The sequence below is a fragment of the Semicossyphus pulcher genome, unplaced genomic scaffold, assembly GCF_022749685.1.
Source record: "Semicossyphus pulcher isolate SPU_LCO1_2020_fin unplaced genomic scaffold, fSemPul1.0.p SCAF_2, whole genome shotgun sequence".
Classification (NCBI taxonomy): Eukaryota; Metazoa; Chordata; class Actinopteri; order Labriformes; family Labridae; genus Semicossyphus; species Semicossyphus pulcher.
The window spans coordinates 35,217,536-35,238,246 of NW_027211693.1; the positions used below are offsets into that span (position 1 = coordinate 35,217,536).

Genomic DNA, 20,711 nt, shown 5'->3' on the forward strand with positions numbered 1-20,711 from the left:
TGTGTGTGTGTGTGTGTGTGTGTGTGTGTGTGTGTGTGTGTGTGTGTGTGTGTGCGTGTGTGTGTGCGTGTGTGTTTGTGTGTGTACGTGCGCCTGTGCGTGCGTATGTGTGCGTGTGCATGCGTGTGTGTGTGTGTGTGTGTGTTTGAGACAGAGAGACAAGCACATGAACAATCTTTGTTTCAGTTTTAGATGACTCAGGTGTGTGTACGATAAGAACATGATCTCAGTCTTATATTGAATTAATTTAAACTGCACAACTTTTTTGGTTACTCACACTCAGGATAAGCATGAACTGCTGTAGGCTAAATAAACAAGGTGGTTTAGGATAGGACTGATACTGAAGGCATTTTTCATGATGAGATTTTAGTAATCTAATTATACTGATCAGTGCAAAATGAAGGCCCATATCGAATCATCTTATCCATGAATGTTTGTGCATATGATCCAAGCTTATTTGCAAGCTTACCTGTTAACTGCATTTCAAAAAGCAACATAAAATTCAAAGTATGTTTTGTTTTATTGACGATATTGTTCACTTATACAAACTTCTGTTTGGAAAACTTCAATCAAAACACACAAAACAAAGACAGAAACACAGGAGCAGTATTTCAAGCATGTAGGAAATCAAAGTAATACTCCCATTCAGTTTTAGAAACATTTAGAAAACCTCAATGCGAAATGTATTCATAATTTAGTGCCTCATACAATAAAACAGTATGTCCACAGCAAACTTTACTTTCTGCTTACAGTCCCGCAATGACAGCAACAAATGTGACACTTTAGCTGTAATACAATACTGCAATGTAAAATACCCGAAATCACAGCATTTACATCTATAATTCTGTTGCATGCACCGGTAACAGCATAAGATGCATCCCTGAAAACACAGTCATTTCATCCAGAGTCTTACAATGCGTTAATACAATACATTATAGGGGCGGCTGTGGCTCAGTTGTGGAGTCGGTTGTCTCCCGATGTTGGCGGTTCAATAGCCATCTCCCGCAGTCTACATGCTGAAGTGTCCTGAACCCCAAATTGCTCTCAAAGGCATAGCAATTGGTGTATGAATGACTGGAGATTGGAACCTTGCATAGTCTCTGCCAACAGTGTATGAATGTGTGTGTGAAAGGGTGAATGTCCATTTACCATTTACCATTATCAACATTATCGTGATTATCAACATTATCGAGTTTGATTCAATTCTATTTAACTATATTTGTAATATTGATGTTTCATTTATTATTGCATTCAATTGTGCCTCACTAACAGCCCCCACCCTGGGCCTAGTTTCAGCTACATGTATTATGCATTGTACCTTTTAAATAAACAACTTAGATTAACAGTCTAGAGTATTATGTTCTCTCTATCATGCCAGACTTCTCACTACCTCCCAAATGTATCCAGTGAGCCCCTGAAGATCCAGGCACTAAGGTTTGAGAATCACTGGTATGTGACAAGAGTTTTAAGCAAAATGTCATAATTGCTGCCCCCTAATTAAAGCCTAAGTTCACTCTGGCTCTAGAGGATCAGTCGAGACCTATTTGGACTACTAGTGGTATTCTAGTCATTTGCAGGTCTTGCAGAATGTTTCTTTCTCTACAGCGCAGATGTAAGATTTAAGTGGAAAGGATCAGTGCGCTGGTTAAGTCCATGTCACTGGAGCAGTGCTGCTGCCAGAATTAAACAATGTGCTTAAGCTTGGTCTGGCTGCAACTAGCTGTCAAAAGTGGGTAGGTTCTTTGCTGCAACAACAGATGGGCATACAGATAGCAGCACACATAAGGTGGATGGAGAGGCAGAGTCATCATCCAAACACAGTAAACTTTCTATACATAACCTTTGTGATGAGGATATATTATACATAGTAACATTCAGCTCCATGCCAACAGTACTCATACACTGTTTTTTAGGAATGCAGGGGTGCAACATGAACAAGACTTACAGTGATGGAGGTATACATTCAAGCCTTTCATACAACTCTCTCCATATTAGGACATTGTGTCAGTAAGTCATTAGCTAAAATACTAGATGCTCCTATTAATATACTTGATAGACTAGTAAATCAATATCTCTTATTCTCTGATGTTATAACTACTTTGACTGGAATCACTTTGGGAAAAAAACATTTCTATAGTTTGAACTAATTAAAAACATATCCCTCTCTATTGGCTTCTGGATCACACTGACACGCCAATGGATTCCCAGGGAATAGGAACAATTCAATTCAATAACCTTTTTTTAACATTAATCTTGATGATAAGTAGGCCAAGGTTTAATGAAGGGGCTTAATCACAGATGACAGAAATATAAAGATATATCACTGTCAGAGTCTTTAATTTCAAGTCTATTAATTCAATTCCTTTCTCATCATACGTCCTTGTCAATTTAACTGATGTAGAATTCTGTCAGTGGGTGTGTGTGTGTGTGTGTGAAACCATTTTTTTTCATTTCCTCATTTCCCTCCTTATCCAATCCTCCTTTTTTTGCTTTCAACATACAGAACGTGTATATGGGCTTTCAGAACTGCCACATTTAAACCCATGAAAGTTATAATACTAACGTAAATGGCCCAAAAATGTGGTCCCCGCATTTCTATTAACGCTCAGATTTGAAGGAAGTCATCCATACATGTTACTGTTTATGACATGATTATAATATTATTACAGTTGGTTCATAAGTTGTTGCATAAAATAGGTTAAAAAGCACAGTACTTGATCCTTAAAACATGAACAGCAGCAATTAGGTCAGCAATCAATTAGCAGATAGGTCAGCTCAGCCAGGATAACTCTACAGTAAGAGAACAACATCATTTTCTTTCATTTATTTTGTAAAACATCAATAAGAGTGGCAGATTATGAGCTTCTCACTGTCAGCGACACTTTTCATTTATTCTATTCTTTTAAATAGTAATAATAAGTCCTGCTTTATATATGAGGCTGCAGGAAACAGATGCTAATGTCTTATAACCAGCAGTTCCTCTGGTTTGGATTGTAGCATTAAAAAGTAACCAAGGCCAAACCACAGTCTGGATTGATGGTCACATTCAGCTGCTTCTTTGTGTGCATGTATGTGTTGTGACTGCCAGCACAGTTACATTACAGAGCACAGGCTGTCCATCAGGCTGAACTAAAAGACTGGAATCAGATGGGGTTTGACTCATGAGTCATGTGACTTCTGTTTACAAACTCACTTGTGATTTGGCAGAGTTCTTCTAGTATGCTTCACACCAAAGGAAACAAGGTCTAGGTGTGATCACACTCGGCTGCAGTGTGAAAAGACAACACACCAACTTGAAAAGTTCCTATCAATCATAGGTACAAAGTTTTTTTGATGCTGACATCGACATAGCAACAACCTTTTTCTTTGGAGTTTTTGAGTCACAAATAGAAATGATGACTCAATTTGGCTGTATATCAGGATGTTTGTACTGATTGAGGGAGACTGACACACACACACTTACACACACACACACACACACTTAAAGCCAAAATAATCTACACGTATCCTCATGTGACACAACTGCAAACAAAGTTGATGATTTTAATCACTATAACATGCTGAGAACACAAACACCCTCAGGGTGCTAATCAATGAATGGGGAACAGGCATACCTATAGCACACACAGAGGCACACGCATACACAAGCAAGCTAAAGCAATTTCTCTCTGATCCATTTACTTTTTTAAGCACTTTTGCAGCATGTGTGTGCATGTGTGTGTGCGTATGTGCGTGCGTATGTGCGTGCGTATGTGCGTGTGTGTGTGTGTGTGTGTACAACAGCATGCTGCCTGTCTCAGCACAGAGGCAAGCTAACACACCATGAGAGCCCACAAACACAAACAAGATGCATGAAACTTGGCAGATAACGTCATCTCTCTGCTTCTTAGAAATAAACATTCTGAGAGACTGACAAACGTCAAAGCTCTGTCTTCCACCTTTTTTCATCAATCAGAAGTAGGGACGCCATGAATCCAAACGTGAAGCAATAATCTGTCATGTCCACATGAAAACAGCTGCATAAAAGAACACTCATGTTTATTCGATGGTGTGCAAGTGTTTACCTTTGTTGTTCAAACATTTGGAAGTTCTTTTGAAAGTTGTAATTTCAGGGATACATTTGCTCAAGGACAAGGAAACACTTGTAAAGAGCCACCTGCGCTTCCCAGTCACTCTGCACAAAGGTATCAGCAGCAGTAAATGTCTGAAATGCAAATATTTGTTTTTAAGTTCTCTCTTAAAGCTATGCACAAAACATTAGCATTCAGTGTTGGTTCCAGACTGTACTGATACAGTAGAGCTATCATTATGATGGTACTGAGGTCTATCATAATTATCTGCTAATTGACTGCCTAACGAGGTAGCGCTCATTAGAATGCTCATTAATACTCCATCATCACCATTGATAGCTGTAATCATGGTGGTTTCAAGGTCTTACAGGAGGATGTGTGAAAGCAAGTGTGGATACTGTCTGCACACATGTGCGTGTGCGTGTGTGTGTGTGTTAGTAGTACTGTAGATTCTTCTTTCCACAAGCCACATATTATAAGAGCCAATAAAATAACCCATTCCCAGCCAATAGAGCTCTTTCTAATGTTCTTTCTTCAAACAGTTCAATTTGGGCTTAATCATAGTCCAATATTTTGTCTGGTAACAGGTTTGAATTGAATACAAGGGAGATTTCCAAAGCACTATACCCTGCAATTTGTCTGACCAAAATGTATAGAAATGTACCTTGGCCACACTAAAGCCACCCAGTCTTTTGAACAGTCAGTTACTTTTGTTATAATGTTCTAGCTTTCTTCAATAACCTTGTTTTCTGCACTTTACCATGTCTTGTCTTCCCCTCTGCAGTGGGCTACAGGGCCTGTTTCTGCTTCTTTACAGTAAGAACAGTTTAACAGTCTTTCATTATCCTGTTGGATTGTAACAGTTGTGTGTTTGGTGTTGCAGGTATGCCTCTCAGTTTGGACTGCAAGGCGTTTTTTGGCTACAGTGGAGAAAACAGACGGCCAATTATCTACTGGATGAAAGGAGAAAAGTTTGTCGAAGAACTAGCAGGACACATAAAAGAAAGTGAAGTCAGGTAAATACATCGGCATCAGGACTCTGTCAGTCAAATTCTAGTTACATACTACAGTATAACCATTTGCATTTTGTAGTTAAGAGACTTCAGTAAATGTACACTGTAAATTAAGCAAAATCAATGGAAATACTGCTTTGTAGACTTGTTTTTCATCTATCCTGCAAGGCTCAACAAACAGTATCAATCATAGCCTGTCAAGTTTAAAGGTTTCTATTGTTCAATTATTTCCATAAAAGACCACGCTCCAGCTGGCCTACTTACACTATCGGCAACTCATGTGCTGCTTAATCTTTCATAACTCATAAAAGTTGTGTGTGTCTTACGTTTCCTAAAACATTATGAAAGTTTAATTTCATTAATTTCCTCCCTCTGTTGGGACCAATTACAGTGGGCTCTATTGGGAACAGCCCGGCTGTCTGTGGGTATGTCAGATATTAGAACGCATAGAGTGCAGTGCTTGAGGATTTTTTAAGGTGTATCTATAACATGATACACATTTAATGGTTAAATTAGTGGTAGAGCTATCAAGTTTACACCAAAAACGATGCTACATAATTCTGTTTCTATAAGCTAAGCTCTGTGTAAGTCTGTTTTAATGTGTCAAGCTAGCTTGTATGATGCTGCTGTTTCTTCCTTCAAGCTTCTTTCTAAAATAGAGAGAAGGACTTTGTAAAGGTGGAAAATCTGAAATCCTAGTGGAGTTTCAAAGACATCAACTAATACATCACAGGAAGCACAGACAGGCTTTCCTGGCCCAGGAGTGTGTACAACAACAATCTTACACAAACATGGAGCACATTCTGCATGGTGGTGGTCTTTGCTGTAATAACTTTGCCTCTGCAGGGCTTTGTGGGAGCTCTGGGAAGGGTGTAGGAATGAATGAGGTATGCAGGATTAAAGCACATGAATTTAGGCGTCTTTTAAAACTCAACCTGTTAATTCCTGTGTGTTGCTGTGCTAAAGAATCACTGAATTAAATGTCATTTAAGCACCTATTTAGCCACTCACTCCTGTTGCAGAAATCCGCAAGCAACACTCTGTTATGTGGGTGTACAGTACATCATCTACTGTACAAGGTAGCATTACACGTAAAAGACAAACTGTTTACTATGCTTTCTTTGTTCTTTCAATCATTTCTTTTGTTTGTTTGAGTTGATGAACTGCAACAAAGATGGATGGTCAGATAAACCAAACAGGCTGCAGTTCTGCCTTAGAGTTCAAACTATAGACGGCACGATCAATGTAGTAATCACACAAGCATTTCTCTCCTACACACAAGAAGTCATATATATCATTGGCACATTATTCATCCGTCTCATTGGTGAATAACAAAGTGAATGGTTATTTCTTTATGATGCCTCTTTCCTCACTTCATCCACAAAGAGGTCAGAGGTCAGGGGCAGCTACACAGCAGTCCTGAAGGTTCTCTGTTTGAAAGATGGTCTTAATAACCACTAAGCCAGTCAGTGGCCTCTGAAAATTGTGGAAAATAGTGATGTAGATAAAGAGAGCACATATCTGCATGCGTGTTAGTGCTTATACATGACACTAATCATGTCTCCTTATTTAAATTAACCTGAGCCTGATGACATCTCCATTATTCTCTCCAGTCCTCTGGACACCTCTGATTCAATCACACAGCTACTCCAAATTCAACAATCACACTACAGCAGACAGACTCCTGCTGTGGCACACATTAATCTATCCACATTCAGATCCCATCCTGCTGCCCCTGTCTGTTTGCATAGCATCCAAAACTGTCTGGTGGCCTCCATGATACCCTGAAATGATCCATTCCTGTTACCCTGCAATATGTGAGAGAACTGTTGACACTCTCACCTTGAGATAGCCCCTGGCTTATTATACGTATGATGGACAGGAAGTTTCAGATATTTTCTTCACATTTTGCCTTCAAGTGCTGTCAGTCTGAAAATCTACATCGGGCAACAACCGACATATACTCTCCAAAAGTTCATGATTGGTTCAAGAAAAGCAAATTCAAAATTACAAATATTTTATATATATATATTTGGGCCTTTTGTCAGATTTTCACTTGAAGACATAATTGCCCCATAGTCTAGTGTAGTTTTGTAAAGGGGCTTCTTTCCCTGCTTAAAATTCATACCACCTACGTAAATACTTTATTGCAGGTGCACAAATCCTATTCAACTAATCAAACATTAAGAAACTCATACTCTCATTAGTATGCACATTTATGCAATGCACGTTCTACACCTGTAGAATACTTTCTCCAAAAAAAACTGATTTTCCTTTGGATATTTTTCTAACAGCTGCTTGAATCAGTTGTGATGTGAAGCACTTAATTTAATGAATTCACTGTTTATCAGTATGAGATGACAATTCATCTCCTAGCACGCCAGCTAAATGGTCAGTAGTCTGGTAAGGAGTAATGGGAAACATTAATTCTAAAAGACTTTGAGAACAGTGGATAGTTTTTCAAGCATACTAGAGGCTTGTAGCTCACTGTAGCCCAAGCTGAGAGAAGTATGTGAGCCCACTTTCTTAGCTGTTTTAGTCTTAAATAATCAACTCTGTTAAATGCCTAACACAATTAATATTGTTAATATTAACACAAGCAAAAGACCATCAATCAATCCATCAATCAATCAATTAATCAATCAAATTGTATTTGTGTAGCGCCAAATCATAACCAGAGTTATCTCGAGACACTTAACAAAAAGAGTAGGTCTAGACCTGGTCTTTGTGGCTCAGTGTGAATTTGTACTCATAAACGTATTCTTTGTCTAGTGGCGGTGCTCTGTGCTACTTGTTTAGCTCCATGAACAAGCTCTAGCTAAGCAGTGGCTCTCATTCATTCTGCAGTTTACTAATCTGAGGCTGCATTTACAATTACAATGTTACAATCTGATCAGCAAGGTCAGAGCTGGGTCTTTAGCTTCTTCTTAAAGGTAAAAGGGACTCTGCGGACCGAATGGAGTTTGGTAGCTCGTTCCACCACCGGGGGGCTACTGAGGAGAAGAGTCTAGTTAGAGACTTAGGGCCCTGTTGTGATGGGAGCACCAGGCGTCTTTCATTGGCAGAGCGTAGTGGGCGGGACGGAGTGTAGACCTGGATGAGGCCGTTCAGGTAGGCAGGAGACGTTTTTGTTGCTATTTCGTAAGCGAGCAACAGGGTTTGAATTTGATACGAGTGGTGACTGGGAGCCAGTGGAGGGATATGAACCATTGAGTGATATGAACAGTGGAGTGACGTGCCATTTTGGGTTGATTGTAGACCAGTCGCGCTGCTGCGTTCTGGATCATCTGCAGAGGTTTGAATGTGCAGGAAGGACTGCTAGTAGGGAGTTGCAGTAGTCAATGCGTGATATCACGAGAGCCTGTATCAGCAGTTGTGTTGCATGCTCTGAAAGGTAGGGTCTGATCTTCCTGATGTACGGGGCAAATCGACATGACCGAGCAATCAAGGTCACGTGAGCCTTAAAGGTTAGCTGGTTGTCAATCATAACACCCAGGTCCCAGGCAGACTTTGTGGACACCAGTTCGGTTGATTCAAGCTAGATATGAGTCTGTGGTTGCATAGGGGGCCTGGCAGGGATGACATGGAGCTCAGTTTTAGAAAGGTTGAGCTGAAGGAAGCGTTCTTTCATCCATTTATAGATATTGGCAAGGCATGACTTGATCCGTGCCAAGACTGTTTTGTCATCTGGTGGGAATGACAAGAAGAGCTGGGTATCGTCCATATAGCAATGGTATGAGAAACCATGGGAGCAAATGATTGCACCAATGTGAGGTGGTATATATTGAGAAGAGAAGAGGGCCGAGCACTGACCCTTGAGGCACACCTATGGATAAGCCACGAGGTTTGGACAATTCTCCCTTCCAAGATTTTCCTGAGAGGCAGGACATGAGTCAGTGGAGGGCAGATTCTGAAATACCCAGACAGAGTACAGAGGAGGATTTGGTGGTTTACTGTGTCAAAGGCAGCTGAAAGATCTTGAAGCAATAGAGGTGAGGACTGTCCAACAGCTCTACCAGATGCAGCGATTTTGTTACGGACAGTAGTGCAGTTTCAGTAGAGTGCCCCGCTTAAAGCCAGACTGATTTGGGTCAAACAGATTGTTCTTGGACAGGAATTCCGAGACTTAATAAAGACTGAGGGCCCTATTTACACGGCGGAAGGCGCACAGTCTAAAGCGCATGGCACTAAGTGATTTAGAGCGTGTCTGGCAAACCTAGGTTGGCTTAAATCCCTGGATTATTCATAGGCGTGTTTTCGGCATAACATGAATCAAACCAATCAGAATGTCAGCTGTCATTCCCTTTAATAGCGCCTGCAGGCAGGCGTGTTACTATTTACACGGCAGATTTCAGCCATCAGTTCTTAGATAAACCGGACCCCGACCGGCATATTTAACTTCCGTTAAGTTTCTTTCCACTGTGTCCTTGACACGCAGAAAAAAAAACATGCCCACTGCAAAATTGACAAGAGGCACGCTTTGTACATTTACAGTGTTTTCATATCTGTGGGCACAACTGTCAGTGCCACAGGTAGTTATGTTTGATGACTGTAATAAATTTACCTCTTAGTTGTGTGTGTGTGACTGTGTGTCTGTTTCTTACGTGTATGAGCAAGAGCGTGCGTCAGAATGAGCGCACGTTATGGAGAGCTTTGTGTCGGTCTCAGTAGTTTTTGGCCCGTGCTGCTGGAGCAGGACTCTCCCTGAGGTGAAGCAGGTGTGTGTGGAGGCAGCGGTGAGCTTGTCCACATCTTCCTGCACTTTCTCAGCAGATCGGTAACAAACCAAAAGAAGCATCATGATTTAAGGAGACGAGGGAAACAAAAGCTTGCAGTCTGTCCCTTAAACAACATTTTTAGATTTTTCCTAATGAGTAGAAGCGCTGCTGTGGGCATGAAAATGACAACTGCGCCGGGTGGAAGATACAGGCCTGCTGATTAAGTATTTTTGTCAGGGGTAGAAGTAATATTGGTCTAATCTAATTTGGGTTGAGGTATTTATCTTCCTATGATTTAAACAACTACCAAGGCTGAAGTCACTGACCTATAACTTTCTGTATGTTATGCTAATAACACAAAAACAGCCCATGCTTGACTCAAACTGCTAATTTCATGAATTTTCATGAATTTTCCCTCACTTCACATTTATTAAAGCCCCTGGAAACCCAAATCCACAAAATCCTTCTCACTATGCAATTTAAAGTCTTATGTACATACTTGTAAGCATGTTAAACGTTTTAGAAATGACTTTTAATCCAAACTGGAGTTATTGCCATTCTTACTTTGTTAACTTCCCTGACGCTGGGGTTAAATTGGGCGTGGTCAGTGAAGATATTTATGTCGTCATACATTTTCTCGAACCAATCGTGAAATAATCAACAGCAGTTACCGCCCTCACAGGTGCAATAACACTTCTGGGCTCGCGATCAATCCTCTCTCTGAGTCTGCGCTAACTCCTGTCCACATACCTTGAACATCTCTGCACATACCTGTTGCAGTTACCTACCTAACGATCGCCTTTTTTCCCCATCATGCCTGTGTGCTGTCCCCGGGTGCACATCCACCATCTGAGATGACAACGTGTCATTCTTTTATTTTCTAAATGCGGCGGACTTGGAGAAGCAGCAGAGTTTCCGCCACATACATTTAATGAATTGTTGCAGCCGCTGCTTCAGAAGTTGTAATTAAACGACTCTTTGGAGATTTCTGCTGCAAATCAACGAACGTCCATCCTCTCCTCATTGAGGAAGACCACTGAAACAGTGAACTAGTGAAGTCTTGGCAACCACATAAAAAACCGCGGGACCAGTTTACTTCTAACGGCAAAAGAGGGTCCGCTCCGCATCGCTGACATCGGCATGCATACGCAGTTCTTATACGCAGTGTAAACAATCCACGTGCCCATATCAGCTGTGCGCTCAGTATCAAACTTTCAGCTCCCTGGCGATCTCCCTCCAGCAAGCTGCACAATATTATACTGAAATGAGGAGATATTGTCTGTCTGTCTCCGTACGTCCCTACTGTAAATACATTGATTGTCGCGCTTTATAAAGCTTATAAAAGGAGATGTCATTTGGTAACGATCGATCGTTTTGATCGCTACGTCATTAATAACGTCCCTCGTGCACACGCGACTCACGTGCTGTGAGAACTGAATTGCGAAATAGAAAATATGTAACTTTTGTGACTTAATGAAACAGACTGCTGATGAAGACAGTCAACACAGCAGACAGAGAGACAGACAGAAGCGGGGGCGGGGCCAGTAGTGGTGCAGGGAGCAGAGGTGCAGGTGTGCTGGGGGACTGAAGCAAAATGATCAGATTAAAGCAGTTTGTGAATTAAAACTTAATGAGGTGAAGAAGAAAGTACAATTAAAGTGTTGAAATAAGAAATAACCATCTAGAAAGAGGGTCAGTCTACATGCTATGTGCTTCTCACAGAAATCATTGATATATGAGATTAATTGAAATCAGTTAATTACAAAGCCTGTAATTAATTAGATTAATTTTTTTAATCACCTGACAGCAATTGTTTTGATATGATGTGCACATGCGCACATACCAGTTTCCAGGGGCTTTAATACATGCGTGCCAATGTGTTATGTAAAATATTTAGTGCTGTTAACGGTAAGTGAGACTGAGCAAATATGGTTATATCAGATTTGTCAAAGTAGGTTTTAGAAAGTTGGCTTCCATTCATAGGAAGGCAGTTGCTCATGTTTTTTTTTAACTTCTCAGGTGGGAATAGTGGGATAGATTGTGTGTAGAGTGTGTTTAATGGCAGATGTCAAGGCAGCATTAGAGTTAGACTAGTGAGAGGTGGAGGAAGGAGGAAAGAAAAGAAAGGAAGGAAAGCTGAAATGGAAGTGGATGTATCAGAGGAGGGTGAGAAAAAAGCAAGAGTCAAAGTGATGTGTTTTTAATCAAGGATTTAAGCAAGTCACTGCTTTTAACAGAAATTCTTCTGCTCTGTCCTGGATGACATCAGAGTAATTTGACACACTGAAAACCACACAGAGGAAGAAAGACGATCCCAGACATATGCTCCTTAGAAAGCTTTGACATTTTAATCTCATAACTCTCTCTGTAATGTTTACAACAACAACATTTATATGAAAAAATAATAATGATAATAAAGATGAAGTCTGTGATGTCACAGCTTTTTTCTGCAATGTGTTCCTGCAGCAACCATCTATGCGAATAGTGTGTCTGTCAAAATTCTCTGAATGCAAGCACTGCGCATTAAAGTCTTAAGTGGCTAAAATGAGAAGCAAATGGATGTGCTGAAGTTTCTTTATCTGTGTATGCTGTTAGTGGACTGGATCAACTCCCCAGTGGTATAACCCCTGTTTGTTGTAGAATCCTGCCACTCTGGACTACAGTAGGTCAAAGCTCAGTCAAACAACATACAGCAAAGAGGAATAATAACTACAGTTTGTGGCCTGCCTTGTCGGTTTTTTGACCCTTGTGCTGATTCTGCAGGGGATATGATCATTATCTCTAAAATCCTGCTGTCTGCTGGTTTGGTTTGACCACCCAATAACACAGCTAACCTACGACAGACACAACTCAGCTACTGAGGACAGAAACAATTTTCCTCTCCTTTGTCATCCCTTTTAGTAAGTTGATGGGTTTTTTTACCACTTTCAATCATTAACTGTATTAATTTATGACAACAGATTAATCGAGTTAATATTAATATAATATTGTTGTTCTTATATTCCAACCTCTACAAATGTTTGAAAATCAAACTTCTATGCACTGTGACTACAGTTTATTCAAAAAATGTAATGATGGCTGCAAAAACAAGACCTTCTATATTCGATCAATGCATTTCACATCACCCATGTGACACTCCAAACGCCTGTCCAGATTTGTCATGCTTCACACTCCTTCACTCATTTTCTGCCTAGTAACTAGGATTTGGGTACTTCTATGATTCTGTAGAATCTGAAGTCTGTCAAGCTTTGGATTACATGTAAAAGTGGCCTGCTTGGTACAGCAAATTGTTTCTTTGTTTTTTTTATCTCTACCAAAATGTGAAACAGAAGATCCACTGTTTCAAAGGTCACCAAATATGAAGGGTGTATCTGTCTCCTTTATCACAACAAACTGCTTAAGTGCATTGACAGGAAAGCTTGATAGGAGTAACAGCTAAAGCTGGCAGGGCTTAACCATTGGTCAACTGCTGGATTAGTATTACTGAAAGATTTCTTTGTGCATTTGATTAATAAAAGAAGAAACTGACATTCAAAAAAATGAACAATGAAAACAAAAAGAGACAATAACAACGTTGGAATATTTTTAAGGCAACAAAGTTAACAGCAAATATAAACAAGAAATTAAATTACACCATCAGTGACTGTATTAAAATTTGCAAATTAGGCTGATAGGCTACATTGCTTCATTGCTCAAATCTAAAACAATATCAAAAATATTTTCTTTCATCCATGTGTCCATACTACCTTCGTTTATTAACAGTTTACTATTTCACTATCATCCTCTTTGGAATATTTCATATTTTTATGTGTCATTATTTTATTATTTGTATTGCTTGTTATACCTTTTAAAGGGGCTATATGTAAGATATTACATGCATTTATCATGCAAATATCATTTTTTATTGCCAATGTGTGAAGGTTTAGTAGAAGAACTGATAAACTGAGACCTTCCCAAACTTCCTCCATCGGCCCTAACCACCTGTAGGCTGATTTTTATGTAAAGCTCATTCTACACCACTACAGTCAACAGTGTGCAACACGAGACAACGCAGGCTGTGAAATGGAGACGGACACCAACACAAACTACACACAAGAGCACAGTACTCACAAAGTACTATATGAGTGCTGTCAGTCTAGCTTGAACAATGACTTGGCCGCACAAGCGCGTACAAGAAGGTTGACTGCAGTTCCCTCAACGGCCGACCGTGTCGCTAGGAATAAGGATTTTCTGAAAGTAACATATAGCACCTTTAATGCTATTTTTGCTTTTTGCTTCTTCAAATGAATTTTTACATTCTATGTTAAAAATGTACATTTAATTGCATTTTATATGATTGAAACATGCTATATAAATAAATGTTATTTACTGAATTTCCTAACCTCTGATGTTACGGGACCATCTGAGTGAACTGCTCTGAATATGCAATGTCAGCACAGTTTGACTGATCTCAGATATCACTGGATGTGGCCGTATGCAACCTTAACTCAGGCTTAAGGGTGCATGTCGTGACCCAAACATCAGTTCAGTCTCCCCCTCCTCCACCTCCTTGCAGGCTTTTTGTGGAGTATGACCTCACCATAAGGGGAGATGGTTTTTCCAGCTGTCGTCAATGTTTTCTACATGTGCTACTTCTTGCTCCCTCTGTCCTTTATACTTTGTACTGCTCCACTCGTTTGTCCTCTTTTTTTCCTTTCTTTCCTTTCATTCTAAAAATCCCTTTACAGCATTTTGTGGAGTAATTTAGGACATGTGAGATTTCCTAAAAATAACACTCTTAACTTCTCTCCCTGTTATGTCATTCCTCTTCCTTTTGTCTCTATTATGGTAGAAGGAGTAATCTCTGAGAAAACACACGTACATGTACATGTTCTCTCTGTCTGCCTTAAAGTTTTTACATTTTGGGAAAAGAGATGATCCTTCTGACTCTAACTGGTTTCTGTATGCTCTTTGTTTGTCTAGAATTTTGAGAGAGCATTTAGGGGAGAAGGAGGTGCAGCTATCCTTAACGTTTGATGCTGTGGAGGAGTCAGACTTGGCAAACTACACCTGCTATGTGGAGAACCACATAGGGAAACGCAGCGGGAGTGCTATACTGCAGAAGAAAGGTAGACTTCTTGCTTTTTCCTATTTCCTTCCTTTCTTCAAGTTTAGTAAGAGTTAAACAAGTGCCTTAAATGTAGAGGAAAAACTGCCTTCATATAGTATTTGCATCTCATTTCTGTGTTATTTTATTAAAAAAATTCTAAGATAATGGCTCGTTATATAAACAGTAGCATATAGCAATAGCAATTTTATTTATAAAGCACATTGCATTGCAGGTAAGCGCAATGTGCTTTACATTGGGGGTAGAAACAAAAAAAATACCACAAAAGAAAATCATGAATAGCATATACAAATCAAATCAGTAAAGGATGTTTCCAATGTACACCAGAAACACACCACATCACAATCAAGGTCAAGGTCAAGGTATCTTTATTTGTCTCCCGTGGGAGAAACTTGTCTCGGACAGAGGGGTCTGCTGCAGACAGGACATTCTACCCACAACAACATTCCACTACACACATACAATAGTCAGAAATAACAATGAACAATACATAAGAAATAAAATACTCAGCAGAGTCACATAAAGTGCAATTTGTAAAGTGCAATTCATAAAGTGCAATTCATCTCTGTGCAAATTCAGCGTCACATAGCCCCTGATCATCAATCAAACACACAAAAGCAGACAGAGAATACAATGTTTAAAAAGGAGTACCAATTATCAGGTATAACACTTCTCAGCCTCCCGGGTAAAGTTTATTCCAGGCTGCTGGAAAGGAGGCTCCGGCCGATTGTTGAACCTCAGATACAGGAGGAACAATGCAGATTCCGACCTGCCCGTGGAACAGTGGACCAAGTCTTTCCCAGGCAGGGCTGCTTAGGGGGGCATGGGAGTTTGCTCATCCAGTCAACATGTGTTTTATGGACTTGGAGAAGGCTTACGATCGTGTCCCCCAGGGGTCCTGTGGGGGGTACTGCGGGAGTATGGGGTACCGGGGCCGTTGCTACGAGCCATCCGGTCTCTGTATTATCAAAGTGAGAGCCGTGTCTGCATCTTCGACACAAAGTCAGACACGTTCCTGGTGCGTGTTGGCCTCTGCCAGGGTTGTCCCTGTCACCGATGCTGTTTGTGATTTTCATGGACAGGATCTCAAGCCGCAGCTGGGGAGGAGGGTTTTCGGTTTGTGGACCTCAGAATTTCATCTCTGCTTTTTGCTGCAGTTGGCAGCTGAGTATGAAGCAGTTGGGATGAGAGTCAGCACCTCCAAGTCTGAGGCCATGGTTCTCTGCCTCTCTCTCTTTCTTCCCAATGGAGGATTGTCCCCTCCAGGTGGGGAGTGACTCTCTGCCTCAAGTGAAGGAGTTTATTTACCTCTGGGTCTTGTTCACAAGTGAGGGTAAAATGGATGGTGAGATTGACAGGCGGATTGGTGCAGCATCAGCAGTAATGCTTTCGATTTACCTGCTGATCTAAGATCCAACCCTCACCTGTGGATCACTCCCTTTGTTGGTTTTCTGGCCATGGAACGCCTCGGAATCCCCCAGGAGGAACTGGAAAATATTGCTGGGGAGAGGGACGCCTGGGTCACCTTGCTGAGCCTGCTACCACCGCGACCCGGCCCCGGATAGGCGGAAGATAAGGGGTGGATGGATGAAGAATACAATGAAAACATAGATAAACAAAGCCACACATACAACCATTGGCACACAGTGTTTCCTCTAGGATTTTTTTCAGCAGCGGGGGGGTGATTAAAACATATTCATCTCATTAATTACAGGCTCTGTAATTAATTAATCGCATCTTTCAATGATTTCTGTGAGAAGTACATCACATGTGGACTTGCTCAGTCTGGATTACCCATTTTCTAGATGGTTATTTCTTACTTCCACACTTTAATTGTACTCTTCTTCACCTTAGTAAGTTTTAATTCACAATCTACTTTAATCTGATCACTTTGCTTTGCTTCAGTCCCCCAACACACCTGCACCTCTGCTCTCTGCACAGCTGCTGGCCCTGCCCCCTCTTTCTGTCTGCTGTGTTGACTGTCTTCATCAGCAGTTTGTTTAATTAAGTCACAAAAGTTAAATATTTTATCTCTCAATTTAGTTCTCACAGCACGTGAGCCGCGTGTGCACAAGGGACGTTATTAATGACGTAGCGATCGAAACGATTGATCGATTGTTACCAAATGACATCTGCACCTTTTATAAGCTTTATAAACAGCGACAATCAATGCATACACAATATGACTGTTTAGATTGCATAACAAAACTGCATACGGTTGTGTGTGGACAGAGAGCATCCGATGTCGGACCCTCTTTGGCCGTTTGAACACTGTGAGGAGTAAACTGGACCTGCTGTTGTTTATTTGGTTGCCACGACTTCACGTGTGATTGATGTTCTGTGACTACTGTCACTGTTTCAGGGCTCTTCCTCAACAAAGAGAGCGGGCGAACAACTGTTCATTTGGAGCGGACATCTCTGCAGAATCGTTTAATTGCAACTTCAGGACACGTTATAGATGGTTATAGACGGTTAGGGGGGCGGCCACGGCAAAATGTAGCGGAAACACTGACACACATACAAAGTAACAATTCGTACACTCGGGAGGTTTTGAGTTTAGTTTAGTAGACACGGTTGTGCTGGACCTCAGATCAACAGGCAGATCTAATTCTGGGTACTGCTAAAAGACCTCCACCTGATGAACTGGGGGGCCCAATTGGGTTGTAGTCTGTGAGCAGGTCAGAAATATACTCAGGAGCTGAACCACTGAGTGCTTTAATAGACTAGCTAATTAGACTGATAATAGGATTTTGAATGTGATTCTGTATTGTTCGGGCAGCCAATGAATCTTACAGATATTAATTAATTAATTGCCAATCCTAGCCTGCCTAACATCAGCCCAAAAGCTTTATTATTATTTATTTGAAACACTTAAAAAGTTTTGATACTTTAGGAAATATCCTTATTGTACAGGATTTGCTTCAGCCAGGAGGCAATTATCAAAGCTTAGAGTAAAGACTGGAACACTGAAAGGGCTAGGCAGGCTGTCCTGCTGTTCAGAATCTGAATCAGTTTTATTGGCCAAGTATGTGGGCACATACAAAGACGTTTTTCTTAACTCTCAATGTTCAGACACACAAATTGACATGCTACACTTCAAACAAGGACCAGTTAGACAACGGTAACAGAAACATTGTTGGAAAATGTGCTTATAAAGACCTTTACAGTTCACTTAGCACATTTTAAAATTGTGACCAGCCACTCAACGTAGCTCAAGTTAGCCTTCATTTAATTTTTTCATTTGTGTTTATGTATGCATCAAACAAACAAGATTTAAAGTTTCAATTGTACATTTTAGACGGGTTTTGAACTTTCTTTAGCACATTTCACAAATGAGACATTAAATAGACTGTAAACAAATTGACATGTTCTGGATTTAAGGCTTACGAAGTCTATTGTCCCAAACGTATTGCTGTTTTTTAGCCCAACCTGCTGAATACAAAATCATATTTGCTGTCGTCACATAAACCATTTCACATTTTACTTCCGGATTCTGTTAGCTAAATATTTCCACCAAGCTCAGGAACAAATGCTTATTTTATGTTACAGTTCATGTTTGTGGATGTGTAAAGCGTATAATAATAAGTGCTGCTGTCAAGAACTATATGAGATGTAAAATCTCTTCCAAAGTTGATTTTCAAACATTCAGGCAGCTTCTGTTAAACAACTGTTTAAATGAAATAGAACCAACTATATAGGCTCTCAGATATACCTACAGAAAATCCACCTGAGAAGATGTTACAGCACTCCACACACTGTTTGATTGTCAGTTAATCTCCAAAAAGTTTTGGGGGAAAACTCCACAACAAAGCACAACAGATGGAGATAATATGTACAAAAAAAATCTTTAAATTTTCAGCTGAGAAGTGCATGAGGGCACAGCTCCCTTTGTAAAACATTTGCAGCAGTCCTGCGTTATCTTGCCTTCCATCTGATGAGCAGAGAGAGCGGGCCTGTCTCTCTAGGTTTCTCTCTCTTTCTCTGGTTGTGGCCTCTGACTCAGAGAATAGTTAAAGAGAGAAAAGCCAAACAGAGAATAGCTGAACAGCGCTAGGGAGGAAGATGAATTGTCTTTGTTACCTCAAATCTGTGAAAAAGAGGGTTGCATGAATGCCCACTGTATGAAATAAATGTATGTAATGCAGAGAAGCAGGGGCAGGGACAATTGGGCACTGTGGAAAGAGATAAACAGGCACAGAAACAGTGGTAGACAGAACGGGGAAAGCAAATGGAGAACAAGGGAGAAATAAGAGATGCACACCGAGAGATAAAGATAGGGAAGGCGAGGGATGTATAAAAACATCGGAGGAGACGAAGTGAAGGGAAAAAGGACAAGAAGAGACATCTGGAGAGGAAGAAAACAGGTCTTTCTCTCTCCCTGTCTGACTCGTGCTGAATGCCTTGGGTGTCAAATCTATCTTACTATACTTAACTAGCACCCTAGGGACTCTCACAGACCGGCACCAACACGCACACACACGGCATCACACACTCATAAACCTCCAGTGGGGTCAGGATGGGAACTGTGAGTCGTCACTACTTAACACTGTAATTACCTAAACCAATACAAGAAACTGTGTGCACAAAGCTCTATTCTAAATGCAATTGGCAGCACTGCTAGAGGTTACAACATATTCTGCTTATATGTGTGCATGTGCGATCAGACACAGATAAGAGCAGATAAAGGCACACACACAAGAAGTGGAATAGCTGCAACTCAATGCAATAATTAGCACGTCTTGTATTTTCTGTGTGTAGCTCTTTCAAATGTGTGGGTCCTCTTTTGGATTATGGCAGTTGCTGGACCCGAAGGTGTTTTGAGTATGTATTTGTTCAAATGCATTTCATACCTGTCTCTTTATAATTGAAACTAAGAGGGCTGTTCTCAACATTTGATGTAAAACATTTATCTTTCTTCACCGTTCTGCCCCTTTCTCATCTAAACCCTGCTTTCATTTCCCATTTAATTATGTTACCTTGTTGCGCCCTCTTCGTCTAATGGTTTAATGGTCCCCGGGGGCAGAATTGGCTCCACCTTTGTTGGTGATCCATCCCCTAACAATTTCATGACAGTAGTAAACGGACACTTATTCATTCTTTCTTCTTTTCATTCTTTGCTCATTTCCTCTAAAATTGTGTACAATCTGTGATATATTAAGCACCTGGCTGGTGTCTGAGAGATTCTTTGCACACTAACCAACTTAGGTAAGAAACCTTTGTCTCAACAGACAGTACAATTAGCAAAGGTTTTGGGGTTATGACAGAATGTAAAATATGTCATCACAGGAAGAAGAGGCAACGGCACACTTACATCGGCCGTATTATTAGGGAACATTACAATTTTGAAAGAATGCGCCACGGATGGCAGCCTCAGTACTGTGCTCTCTACCATCTGCCTCTTATACATAACAACCTTATTTAACAATATTTGCTCAGCACCTTTGCTCTGTTCATTGCACTATTGTCTCCTGTCTATAAGTGTTGTGTTTTTTAAATATTTAAAAAACACAATATTTATATATATATTAATACTTTGTAATATATATTTGTATCCATAGGCCTATATATAGTAGTTTTAGTTTTTAGTGTCTGTGTTACCTTGTCTAACTTGTCCTTGTTTGAAGTGTAGCATGACAATTTATGTGTCTGCACTTTGAGAGTTGAGAAAAAACAGAGTGAAATTCCTTGTATGTGCCCACATACCAGTCAATAAAACTGATTCTGATTAACATCATCTCAGTTAGCTGCTCATCTGATATAAAGATTACATGCTTTACAATCCGATCATAAAACCAGCATATCC

The 20,711-nt window shown here is 40.4% G+C and overlaps 1 protein-coding gene across 2 annotated transcripts in view; it reads left to right on the plus strand.

Annotated features, from left to right (window-relative positions):
- The window catches only part of il1rapl2 (interleukin 1 receptor accessory protein-like 2), a 375,845-nt gene that overhangs the window by 337,091 nt on the left and 18,043 nt on the right, over window positions 1–20,711 (plus strand). For both annotated transcript variants that reach the window (XM_069669702.1, XM_069669703.1), the window contains exons 8-9: window positions 4,954–5,086; window positions 14,764–14,909. In XM_069669702.1, the coding sequence (XP_069525803.1) occupies window positions 4,954–5,086; window positions 14,764–14,909 (279 nt within the window). The remainder of the gene's footprint in view (window positions 1–4,953; window positions 5,087–14,763; window positions 14,910–20,711) is intronic.